This window comes from Amblyomma maculatum, chromosome 2, assembly GCF_055883805.1.
Source record: "Amblyomma maculatum isolate TAMU_Amacu chromosome 2, ASM5588380v1, whole genome shotgun sequence".
NCBI classification, from domain to species: domain Eukaryota; kingdom Metazoa; phylum Arthropoda; class Arachnida; order Ixodida; family Ixodidae; genus Amblyomma; species Amblyomma maculatum.
Window position 1 is genome coordinate 42,804,309 of NC_139345.1, and position 12,614 is coordinate 42,816,922.

General features: G+C 46.4%; 1 protein-coding gene across 1 annotated transcript in view; it reads left to right on the plus strand.

Moving 5' to 3' along the window:
* The window catches only part of LOC146198537 (uncharacterized), a 106,703-nt gene that overhangs the window by 10,262 nt on the left and 83,827 nt on the right, over nt 1–12,614 (plus strand). The window contains exon 2 of the mRNA XM_084594039.1: nt 11,810–11,947. Within this exon, the coding sequence (XP_084450165.1) occupies nt 11,823–11,947 (125 nt within the window). The 5' untranslated portion in view covers nt 11,810–11,822. The remainder of the gene's footprint in view (nt 1–11,809; nt 11,948–12,614) is intronic.

The window sequence follows — 12,614 nt, forward strand, 5'->3', positions numbered from 1 at the left end:
GGGAACCACCTCAAAAATGGTGTATATTCACGGACTCGAAGACTGCATTACAAATTTTGGAAAACTTCTTACGCCACACTGCCTATCAGTCCCTGGCACTAAACATTATGGATCTCATCACATCTGCCCAGCTGCAAGGCCACACGATAATGTTTCAATGGATTCCTGCCCACTGCGGCCTCCATGGGAATGAGCAGGCCGATGTTGAAGCGAAAAGCGCACTCATCAATGGCTTCCAAACAGCTGTGCCTTTTTCAAGAGCGGATACGACGTGTCTTCTAAAGAGTTATATGAATATTGCTACAGCAGCTTACTGGGCTCAACCAGACGCCCGACACATCCGTCTAAGAAGGCTTGATCGAACATTTAAATTTTATGTTCCGCGTGATATTCCGCGTCATCAGACATGCTTGATACATCGACTTCGTTTAAACGTGGCTTTCACGCGCAAATACTTACATTTAATTGGACAGCTGGACTCACCGGAATGTTTAACTTGTGGCATCCCAGAGACTGTGGACCATGTATTATTGGTGTGCCCAGAGTATGCGAACGAAAGAAATGTGCTAGCTGCTTCCTTGAAGCGTTTAGACAAGAGGCCTCTGTCGGAGGAACTGCTGCTGGGCGCTTGGCAGGACAAGGGGAAGGGCGTCCAGGCAGTGCGCGCTCTTTGCCGTTATTTGAGCGCCAGCGGACTTGATTCACGTTTGTAAAGCAAGCTGCTGTGTCTGTATATATATTTCATATGCCTTCTCCCACATCGTCACCCATCATGACCTTCTTTCTTCTCTCCTTCCCCTTCCCCAGTGCAGAGTAGCAGGCCAGATTTGAATTATTCGGGCCAACCTCTCTGCCTTTTCCTTTCAATAAATCTATCTATCTATCTATACAATCTCGACAGCACTGGCGTCCAGACTCTGTTTGATTACTTTAAATGCTGGCTCAAAGGGAATCTACCTGAACCCCGGCGAACAGCTGAAAGCCGTTTAATTTCAAAGCCAGCAAAACCCCTAGATATTAACGGATACCTTAGGCCCATATCGCTGACATCCTGCCTCGCCAAATTCCTCAAATGGATGGTGGCCAACAAAATACCTGGAGGCGGAGGCCTTGATTTGGCTTCAGAGGACACACTGCTGTGCAGTACTCTTACTGATTAGGGATGTGACATTCTGGAACACCCGAATAAACACCAAGAGAAACAATGCTTGCCGTGGACCTAGATGCATGTTTACTTGCTAATGTGACCCACAGCATCATTCTCGAGAACTTAAAGCAAACCAACTGCGGTGAGAGAATGTATAATCACGTAAGGGCATTCCTTGCTGAGCTTCAATTTGTTATCAACATCGTAGGCCGCAAGCGCATATCCATGGATTCCCTTCGGACCGCGGGGCACACCTCAGAGAGCGGTAATATCTGCGTGATTTTCAGCCTGACCGTGAGAAAACTCCCATCCAAACTGAAAGACATTGAAGGCATTGCGCATGCATTGCCTACAGCTGTTATTACTTTTTGGTTTATTGAAGGCAGTGAGGACTAAATTCAGGACCGATTTCAGAACATGCAAATTCAGAACATGCAAATAGTTGCGGCGTACCCTACGCCCCCGAAACGCCCGAGCTGATTATAGTCCGAACCACTGCAGAGAAGATGCAAAGTGCGCTACCAAGAGGCAGACAAAGGCCTTTCTCGAAAAGAAAAGTTCCTAATGTTAGATCCGGATGCTCAATGTAAGTTATGCGGACACTGGTTTCATTTAAACCACAGTAACGTCAACGGAGAAGGGTACATGGGTGCTCAGGCGGATCATCTTCAAGCACCGCAGCCTGAAGGAGAAAGACGCCTATAGGATAATTCAGGCGTTCATATAATTCTCCCTCTCTAGACATGTACCTCACGCTTGACATGTACCGTACCTAACGCTTAAAGAGACCGTGAAGAAACTAATTAAAACTTACAAGATGGCGCTGTGCCTACCCATTCATCTGTCTGTCCAAGGAACACTTCCTCGGACATGAATTAAATTGACAGAACTTATAGAAGCCCGGATGATAAACCAATTAGCCCGACTCTCACAAACGAAAGGATGGAGAGACATTCTAATCTCAAGACAAGTCACTCTTTAGCCTACCGCAAATAACAGAGAGACCCCAGCCGATAACCGAGAAAATATCACAGTCAGTCCAATTCCTGGGCGTATGCGCCGTGAAATGAACCAGGCAAGGAGAAGAGCGAGAGCAAGGATGCTAGAAATACGAGATAATAGGATTAGGACAGACGCTGCTTATGTAGACCCTGCAGGCCTAGTTGCCAAAGTAGCGACGCTAGCAGTGGCCAACCCCAAGGGGAGCTTTTTAATAGGAAAACGGAGTGAAATAGCCACGCTGAAAAACTCCCACGAGCACTTTCTGAGTGGTATTGCTGTTATGCTTTCCTGCTCACCACATAAGATGCGATTCTAAGCCAGTGCCGAGCAGAGAAACAGATTTTTCAACATCCACCTAGTCACTTAGATTAATACAAGCCAAAAACAGAGTTGATCCGATTCACAACCCCGCAATCCGCGAGAGGCATACACCTGTCACGAATATTAACTACACATGGCCTCTGAGATCAGCTACGGCTGCGTCGATCGCGGGGGCCAAGAACTGCGCATGCGCAGCTGGGGTTGATAGTTTGTTTTTCAACCAGGGGAGAGGCGCGCACGCGCAGAGCGGCCTTGTGAAAAAGGCGGATTCACTACCCCGCAATCCGCGAGAGGCTGCTCTAACCAACGCGGACCTTGAACATCGACAATAGCTGGTCGAATGGGCAACTAAGGCCGTAGTTACATTGGAGTCCTGGACACGGGATACGCCTGTAAATGCTCCTATGTTTATTAAAAAAATTAAACAAAACAGCAGCAGCAACAACGATATCGCTTCGTGCAGTCGTTTGCCGTCGACGAACTCGTCAGGGGTCCATCGTACATAGCACGGGGTTGGAATGCTGTCCACTCACACGCTACATGATTCATGCCCACAAATTTGAGATACAGAATAGAATCATGTTTATGCGCCAGCCAGCATAATGTGGGAGACATTCAATATAGAAGCATCCCTCTCTGAATTTTGCCACTGCCAAACGGCAATTTTCCGGGAAAGGACGGCTTGCACCAAACTCGCTGTCGCTGAAAACACTTATGCTTTGGTTCTTTATTCAGGTTTCGCCAAATAACCAACCATCGGTCGTTACCATACATGACAAAATTACTTTAGAAAAGGAATTAAATTAAATTAAATTATTAATTACTTTGCTCAAAATCGCAGAAAAGTAATTAAATTACATTACTCATTACTGCTCCTATAATGTAATGAAATTACATAGCAATTACTTCAACTGAGTAATTCAATTACTTTTAAATTACTTTCTAGTTTTCATCCATGCAAAAGCTAAGTAAAGCTACTAAACAAAACAACAACTTGTTCTCCAGACACGAAGCACGCACATTCTTTCGTCTTCCCGCCAAATTCCGTCCCAGAGAACTATTCCTTCCCCCCTTTCCTACACCACCTTACATTGAAAATATAAGACAACCGCAAAAAGAAAAACAACAACAAAAGCAGAAGCATGGTCGAACGGTCGTGCAATGAGCGGCGAACCAGCGTCTTGCTGGCCCGGAGCTGTCTCCGCCATTTGAAGGTTCCGAAGAATCTATAGGCATTTATCGCTTCCGTAGTTCCAAGAATCGTCCTCGGCACCTTGCCCTTAGTAATGCTCACGCCACGGTGGCTCACGGCATGAACCCTTCTGCCTGTCTAAGTAAAAGTAATTTCGAAAGGAATTAATTACTTTTGCTTAGAAATTACTGCCAAAAAGTAATTCATTACATTACTAAATTGCGAAACCGAAAAAGTAATGCATTACATTACAAATTACTCAGAAAAATAATTAAATTACAGTAATTTCATTACTGTAATTCAATTACTGCCATGTATGGTCGTTACTTTTCTTTACAGTGCTTCACAAACACTCGGCTCTGGTACGGCCCTAAATCTGCCCGCTCACCACTAAAAATTAAACTTCATTAAGGACGATAATATATATTGCAGGTGTGACGCCTTCTATAGTCATCGTTCAATATTCAAAAACAAAAATTTCGAAGATTATATTTTGAAAAAAAAAAAAAAAAAAAGTTCAGTTTTGGAGCATTGGCAAGTATGTATGACGTTAATGGCACACCGTGTGATAGCTCGTATTTTGAGGGTTGGGCCTATATCGTTTGTAGGCTCCGTGCAAAAACGGCAGTGAAATTTATTTCGCCTATGCTGTGGAATTCCGTCACAGCGTCTGGAAACGTATAAGCTTACGCGGTTCTAATCGGTCTAGCTGAAGGTTGCCACGATGCCAACACCTGGAAACGTCGAAATGATCACAGTAATTGCCTGCCTCTTGAGGATCGTACAGTGTGCTGTCCTGACGTATATCGGCGACGAGAATGCACGGGACTGAAGAGTTTTTGGGTGAATTGCACATTTTTGCGCCGTAGGATCTTCGCGCCTTGCGTCTTGGTGATTGTGGTGATCATCGCCTCCAGGAAAAGTTCGGTCGGATGAGTGCGATAGCGGTTTGCCGGAGGAGCGGGCATCTGCTTGGCCTTGTCGCCTTTGCGCCTGTCCCCGTCGTTGGTCTCCCGTGTCCCAGATGGCGGCAGTGCACCAGCATGCGCGTGACATGCGCGCGGCGCGTCGATACCATACGTGGTGATGCACATTGTGGAGGCTCGCCCGCAGTGCTGAGTGCTCAAACGTGCGAAGTCAATCGTGGGCGGGCCTCAAACAAACTCATACTGTGTGGATTGTACAATATTGTATTACACTCCTTTACCTTTTAACCTAAACTGTCCTTTCTCCCCATCGCTCACCTCTTTGATTTCTCCTACCTGTCTCCTTACTATCCCTTTATTTCCGCCGTCCCAGTTCAGGTGCTTCAGCTCATTTCGATAGCAGATACTGGGGCAGGCAAAAAATATTTTCCTTCCTTTATTATTTTTTTATTCTATAATAATAAAAATATTTACTACTACTACTACGTGCTGACTGCACCACTCGTGGGCACCGAGAAGTTGCCCAGGCTTCCAGCGTCCTTTTTCCGTGCGAGTTCTCAAAGGATCTAGTGAATTTACGATACCTTCGCACTATTCTACGCGATACACATGTCTTGGCAAGGTATGCCTAGTGCAGGCACATAGCCAGGAAGTTTTTTTTCTTAGTTTTTGTTTCTGGAGCTTGCCTGACTCCGCGCATGCGTTTTTGCTACTTGGCGCGTGCCTAAACGCTTTTCGATGTGTATCGATAGTGTGCCACTCATCATATTCAGGAAGAGAGGTCCCATAGACTTTCTTCGAACGTCTATACTGTTTTCAATCAAGTGCCCGTATGTACAAGAAAAAAAAAAAAGCCAGAGGACTACCTTAGGACGTCCGTGTTAAAGGGGCACCGAGGACAACCTGTGCGATTGTTTTCAGTGAAAAAATAGCAGATATTTAACTCTACCTAAATTTGTTTATGACGAGGGAAATAACCCGCTACGGTGGCTGAGTGGTTACGATATGGACTACCTTAGGACGTCCGTATCGTCCATATTAGGACGTCGTTGAAGGGGCACTGAGGACAACCTGTGCGATTAATGTTTTCAGTGAAAAAAAAAAAAAAAAAAAAAAAGTACCGGATGTTTAACCCTACCTAAACTTGGTTATGACGAGCGAAACTAACCGCCACGGTGGTTGAGTGGTTAAGACGTTTGGCTACTGAACTTTAGTACCCTCGTTCGAGGAGGAGGAGAAAACATTTATTTACAATGAAATGATTTGGGAAAGGGAGGTGCGTATGGTTAGAGAGCCTAGTGGCAAACCCTATTCCGGGACACCATTGGCCGCCGCCGCTGCCCGACCTCTCTGGACCGGGGCACGCTGGGCCTCCAGGTCCGAGCTGGACAGGGCCGCCTCCCAGCCCTCCCTAGTCGGCTGTTTTGTAACTTTTATATTTGAATTTTGCTGGCAGGCCCACACCATGGGGTATAGGTCAGAATACTGCCCGCAGAATTTGCACCTACCCGTGAATGTCGGGCCCACGTGTTTTAGTATGGCGGGATTTAAAAAAAACATCCGGTCTGGAGCCTCTGGATTCGCGCCTTCGCACTATAATTGATTCACGGGTTCTTCCATCTGGCTAAGCGTACGTTTGTCTGATAGCAAAGGGATAATTTATTGGCGAGAAAATTGGACTTGAAGAAAAATATTCCCGCCATTCGATTCAAATTCAGGAGTCATTCCGAAAATGACGTTAGGAAGTGAACGGAGGTGTAGCCTAACTTCCGCACTCCCGAGTAAGCGTCGAGCACGCGCAGGGTGATCTCGGAGGCTGTGCGTCGACGCACGCTTCACTTGCGAACGCCTTTTGTAGCTGACGACTCCCGTTCCTTCTTCCTCCTGAAAACCTTTCTAAACTCATGGAACGAAATCCCGTGCGCGAGACTTGTGCGTGAGATCTGTCATATTCCGCGAGATTCCGCGAGATGTGTTCTTGTCTAGCGCCTGTCATCTGCAATTCCACACTTGATCGCGCGCCAAGGAACGCCACGCGACAGGAGCAAATGTGTACTGTCGAGACTCCAAACAAACACTTGCCGGAGAAAGTGTGACAGAGAGTGCGCCTTTCCTTTCCTGTTAACCAATTTTAACTATGTGTAGCACTGCAACGAACGCCGATAAGAGGCAACCGATGAGGAGAAAATGATAGGAGAGGAAGGGTATGCTTTTGCCATTCTCCTCTTAAGAGACGTACATCTGCGAGACCTAATTATTTTTTGCTCTAGCCTACACGAGTTACGTTTTCGGTAAGAATGCTAGGGTAATTATAGAAAGCATGAAAAACTAAAGCTTTGTCACCATACAAATAAAATTCGGCGCGTTATATTGCAAATATTTCAAAAAGTAAGTAGTATATATTCTGTAGTCACAACGCAGCATGAGCTTGAAAGTTATGCTGTTTGAAAAAAAAAAAAAAAAAAAAAAAAAATTGCGCATTGTTATTCAGATGGGCGAGATAATGAAAGCGCTTAACAGTTCAAAGCATGACTTTAATGTGAATAGTGTAATTTATCATGAAGTCATTTTTTTTTTAGGCCCAGATGGAAAATAAATGAATCTGTACCGCATGCATTGATAATATATGCTATTCTAAGCGATATTTATTCAAGTGATCATGACAGTGAACTTTAAATAAGCTGTGAGTGTTTCACGAAATCTACTAAGGCGTTCAGAGCGTGTGGTGTAATCCGTATTGAAGCTGTGAATAGACGTGTCGCGTCGAATGAGAAGGAATGCTACGAGTAAAATCTCGCTATTGCTACCGATACAGAAGAATATTTAGATTAGGGTTCCTGGCAGTCAGACCGTTGTTTGTTTTTATACGCATGATACTGTAATAGGGCTGTATATGGCTGAAAGCAATATTTTGTTTTGATAATTGTTTGTTTGTTTCTTCTTTTTTTTTTTTTTTTTTTTTGATGTATTGGAATTCGCCACAGATGGCGCAGGTGATTTCACAAATGAGAATCACGCTAAACCCTGTTTTATCGACACAAAATGCCCTGTAATGCATGGCGCTTGGCTGAACTCCGTGGAGCTGGATAAACAGCAGACTGTACAACAGAACAGTCTGACACGGAAATAGTTTTCACAGCCGCAGATGCGCATTCGAGCCCGCCTGCTGTCCCTTGAACTCGTATACGGCGGAACGCTGAGCGAAGCCAGGCTTCATTGTTTGCGCACGCGGGTCAAAACACGTGTTCTGCAGCGGACGACGGCTGCGGACACATGTAGAGCACTCGCGTCTGTACCTTTGCAGGGGTCAGAACATGAGCACGCTGTATATATTGCTTCGTACACGTGTGATGCACTGTCGTGTAATGTCTCGTGTGGACCTTTGAGGATATAAAACGTCCTCTTCTTGCTGCTTTTGCACCCTTTTCATATTTTCTTCGCCCAACACTGAATCAGCCCGGCGACATGCTGGTTTTGGCTGGGGGCGCTTTTTGCAAAAATGTATTCTCCCCGTTCTGGCTCGCATGCTGGTCTTCACCGGAGGTCCTAGAGAGCTTTCCGAGTGCTTACGGCGCGCGATGACTCAGAGTTCCGGCTCGGCATGCCGGCTGGGTAAATGACGCTAGACATGTCCCTGACGTCGCCGGCACATATACATGTGGCGTACGGGCAGTCAGCTTTATTTCATTTTTTTTTTCTTCTCTCAGAACAAAGTTTTCAACTCGTATAGCGCGTCAGTTTGTCGCGACATCTCGGTGCGTATTTCAGCGATAACTGGCGAATAGTCTGCAGCACAAGACAAGGTTGAGGCCTTGATGTGACATGCTGTGAAGAGGCTGCATGTTTCCAGATAAGCTCGCCAGAAGTTAGCAGGCCTGCATAGGTCATACACGTGCTTGCGTGACTCCATTCTTTGTCAGCAAGGGGCGACGTGCGTGTGACCTGAGTGTTAGCATAGGAGTTTGGAATATTGGTGGCTAAATAGAAGGGTAGGGACGCACTGGGGTGTTAAATTAGAATTATAAAGGGGCATTTAAAAAAAAAAAAAAAAAAACGTTGAGAGCACTGTTGAATCTACACTGTAGAAATGCGAAATCTTGAGTATTGCTGCAGCACATGAGTGCATGTCGCGTTTGTTCTCATTATCAACTAAATGCACCGTAAATATCGTCGCCAATGTCATCATTGTCATTGTCACTAATTGCAGCATCATTTTCATCGCTACTGTCATCCTGACGGTAGACAAGCAGAAGTATGATATGCTTTTTGCCACCCTGGGGCGTGGCGTAGGCGGTTAAAGGGCTTGGCTGGGGATCCGAAGGATGGAGGTGTGATTTCCAGTGGAGACAGGATTTTTATTTTTCTGATGACGTCATTTGATTGACAGCTATAGTGTGACCGGACGGACGCCGACATTATGCGCCGTAGAAGGCTTTTGCCTTAATATACCGGTTGTAAAATAACGTCATTAAAGTTGTAGTCGCCTAAATTAAGAATCATAAAAAGAAAGCTTGAGCATGGTGACGACTATCTCCACCCTAATTCAGAGAGGACGCTCTCCCTTCCTTCCTTCCTTTTGTGAGAGATGGAAACGACATTTTAGAGGGTTAGGGCACGAGAGAGAGAGAGTAGTTTAACGAAAGAAACAAGTAATTCGGAACAGTGGATTCGAAGAAGACGGGTTTACCTTTTCAGACACCGATAGCCGTTCTCTCCAGAAGTAATAAGCAAGTTGTCTAATTAAGCGCTGAACGCGATTCTCAAGGAAGTCAATTGCGTTCGCAACGCAGAACATGCGTGATTATTTTTTTTTAGAAGACCTTTGTAGTTGAGTTGGGTAGCATTCGCTTTTTCATGAAATATTGCGTTTGCAAGCGAGCAGCTGGCTAACGTGCCCACCATTCTTTCTAGAAGCCGCGAAACTCCAAAGTCTTGCATTCAGGCGTTACAGGGGTGGACTAAAAATTTTCTATTTACTCTTTAATGATCAGTTGGGAATAGACAAAAGTTTATACACTCTACCGGCTTGGCTTACCGCCGTTCCGCGCGCTTGTATGACACCTAAAAAGTTCTAGGTTGCTCGTGCAATACTCACGCATTTAAAAATCGCATTATTTTTTTCGTGCACGCTCTACGAATGGAATGCGTTACCCGCCCCGCCGACACTGTTAATTGCCGAACGGTTTCCTCTTTCCTCTGCGCACTTGCGCATAAACTATCAGTTACACATGCCTCTCCTCGTCAAATGACCGTCATGATGTAAATATTCTGCTGTGTTTTTGTTTGGAGTTATCCTCCAGTGTCTATAGTATCTTGTTTGCTGTTTTTGTTTTTGTTGGTCTGAACTGCCCGCTCCTGCCTAAGGCCTGATAACAAGGCTGGCAGCACCTGTAAAATAAATAAGCAAAAAAAAAAAAAAATCACTTGTGACATGAACAGTGCTAAGCTCGTCCGAAACGAAGAAATCTGCTATCCGTAAAATCTTCGAACTTTCCGCAGCCCCCCAAAGGATTAAAATTATTACTGTGTTATAGCGGTTACCGGCCCGATATTACATGGGAGCAGTTATCGAAGCTACACGTATTTGGTGGAAGCAGAAGACAGCGAGGTCGGCTTAGCTAGGCAGATAAGAAAATATTCGCATCTGGTTTTAGAAAGACGCGCTAGATAGTAAACTTGTTAACCAGGTGACGAGTTTTACAGAAGCCCCGATAAAAAAAAAATAAAAAAAAAAACCAAAGCGCTAATCTGCCTTATAAGGCATTCCAGTGCGCCGCCAATGTCGAAGATGACACAGAGCGACTCTACCTCAGCGGGGAAAACGGCTCTGGCAGTACCACTGCGCCCAAGCCGGTAGCAAACGCGCACAGAGGGGAAGAAGACACGAAGCACGTCTCTACGTGGAGGTATAGCTCTTCTCGCGCGCCTCTCGGCATTGATTCGTGAATGGGTTAGATGCATTGGTACTGCGCAGGCGCATGTACACTCGGTACCGTGCTCCCGATAATCCACCCTGTACTCGTAGGCAGCGCAGCACGGATGGATCCATGGAAAGAGCGTCAGCTTTGAAGCGAACATGTGACATGCTGAGGAAGATTCCTACTGCCATTTCCATTTCATTTTAGTATTTGCATCAAAGATGGGGTACTCCAGGTAGAGTTTACTGGCCCTCATCCCCTATACAAGCAGCAGGCGCATGCATCAAAGCTGTCAACCCGAAATATGGTGTACAAAAGAAAGGTGTGTTATATCTCGGAAGATCAAGCGAAGGATGGCGCTGACCGCTTGCAACTCGGCACGAGTCACACGGGTGAGGCATATGTCTCATGGTTTGCTATGTTTTTTTTTTTTTTTTTTTTTTTTTACGTTTCCATAAAACTTTCACTGAGATGCCGTGTCTGACCTCTCTCTGCTGGTACATCTCGGCGGCGCTGAACGACGGAATGCGCGCTGTCCCCTTTGTCGTTGCGTGGCCGGAGGGCATCGCAACTCGAGATAAGCGGATTGCTGCTGTCCGATTGTGGCGAGTATCCTCGCACCTCTTGGGTGGCAAGCGAGGAATTCGCGCGGCCCCCGCCGACATAGGCGCGCAGCACACACGCATGTCAGAGCCGTGACCGTGAAGCTGCACGAGTTTCACCTGGGTTCAGGATTCGCAGTAAAATAGCCTTCGTTGTTTCCTGCTGGTATTGCATTCTTTCGTTCCTATCTGAGCGGATGTTACCTGTACTGTGTAAGGCGTGCAGCTGCTCGACCAGGAGCGCAAACGTTGCATAAGCGCCGAAAGCAACGCATCGGCAATTGTAGCAGCGCGACATTTCTCGGCTATAGTAATTGCCATAACTGCTTTATTTTCCCACGACAGGGAGGGAGGGGGTCGGAGAGGAGGTGGAAGAAAGTTTGTGGTGGGAAAGGAATTTTCGTTTCTTTTGCGCTCTCGATCGCGTTGTTGCGATTTCTTGCATTCCCAGCTGGCTACTTCAGCTGGACACGCGGCAAAGCACGTGACGATGGCCGTGTGGAAAGGATATCTATATGTGCCCTAAACATCTGCCAATTTGACCCCATTGGTTGTTTAATATCGTGCACCCGATTGCATCAGCATGCGGATGTCATATATTTTTATTTTGTTTTTGACACGTCATGGGGCTTTTGTGATGACAGCGCCTTTTTACCCCTGCGGTAGACTGACTGACCTTCCGTGGCGCTTCTTCTGCGCAGGTGTGCCATGTGAATGTGGGGGCCAGCCATGGGCCGGAGGCTGAACCTGTCGCACCTGAGCCAGGAGGAGTGCGAGCGCATCCTCGCCGTCATCCAGCGCGACCTCGAGCTCCGCGCGCGGGAGAAGGAGCGACTCGGGTGAGTGGTTCGCTACACTGCAGCGGCGCCCATCAAGCTGCATCCAGGGAAATGTGCTCTGCATCTCAACGACAGCTGGAGTGGATGCGCGGTTGCTGCTGTTTCTGCTGACGGGCCTTCTCTCATATATGGTAGCAGCGCGCTGAATGTGAACCGGCCTTCTTGACGAGAGCTGCCTATGCGTCGCCACAGTGATCGCCGTCCTAATGCAATAGACGCATAGTGCATATAATACGCGTGTCGTCTGGTACGATGGTACGAAGCATAGTTGCCGCGTCAAGCTGCACTGTCGGCGACTATTTTTGCGGGACGTGGATTTTTGATGAAAAAAAAAAAAAATCCTTCCTTCGTCTTTGCTCTTCTCGAACCCTAAGCCTACTAAACGCGTTTAACACTGTGCCTAAATATGTGCCAGTCTCAGTATGCCAGACAGGCAAAGGAAAAAAGAAAGAGAGCATGCCGAACCATGCTAAACGATGTGCCATCACATTAGAGGAGAACAACAACAACAATGTGCTTTCGCACGTCTTATTCTGTTTAATCAGAGTTGAGCCGCGGCTAATTTCGGCTCTTTAGTGCCTTCTAACGGTGCAGTTAATTGGCTTCCATTATCCACCCTTCAGCTGTTTGGGAGACCATGGTGAATGCGGGCTACTCATGATTCTGG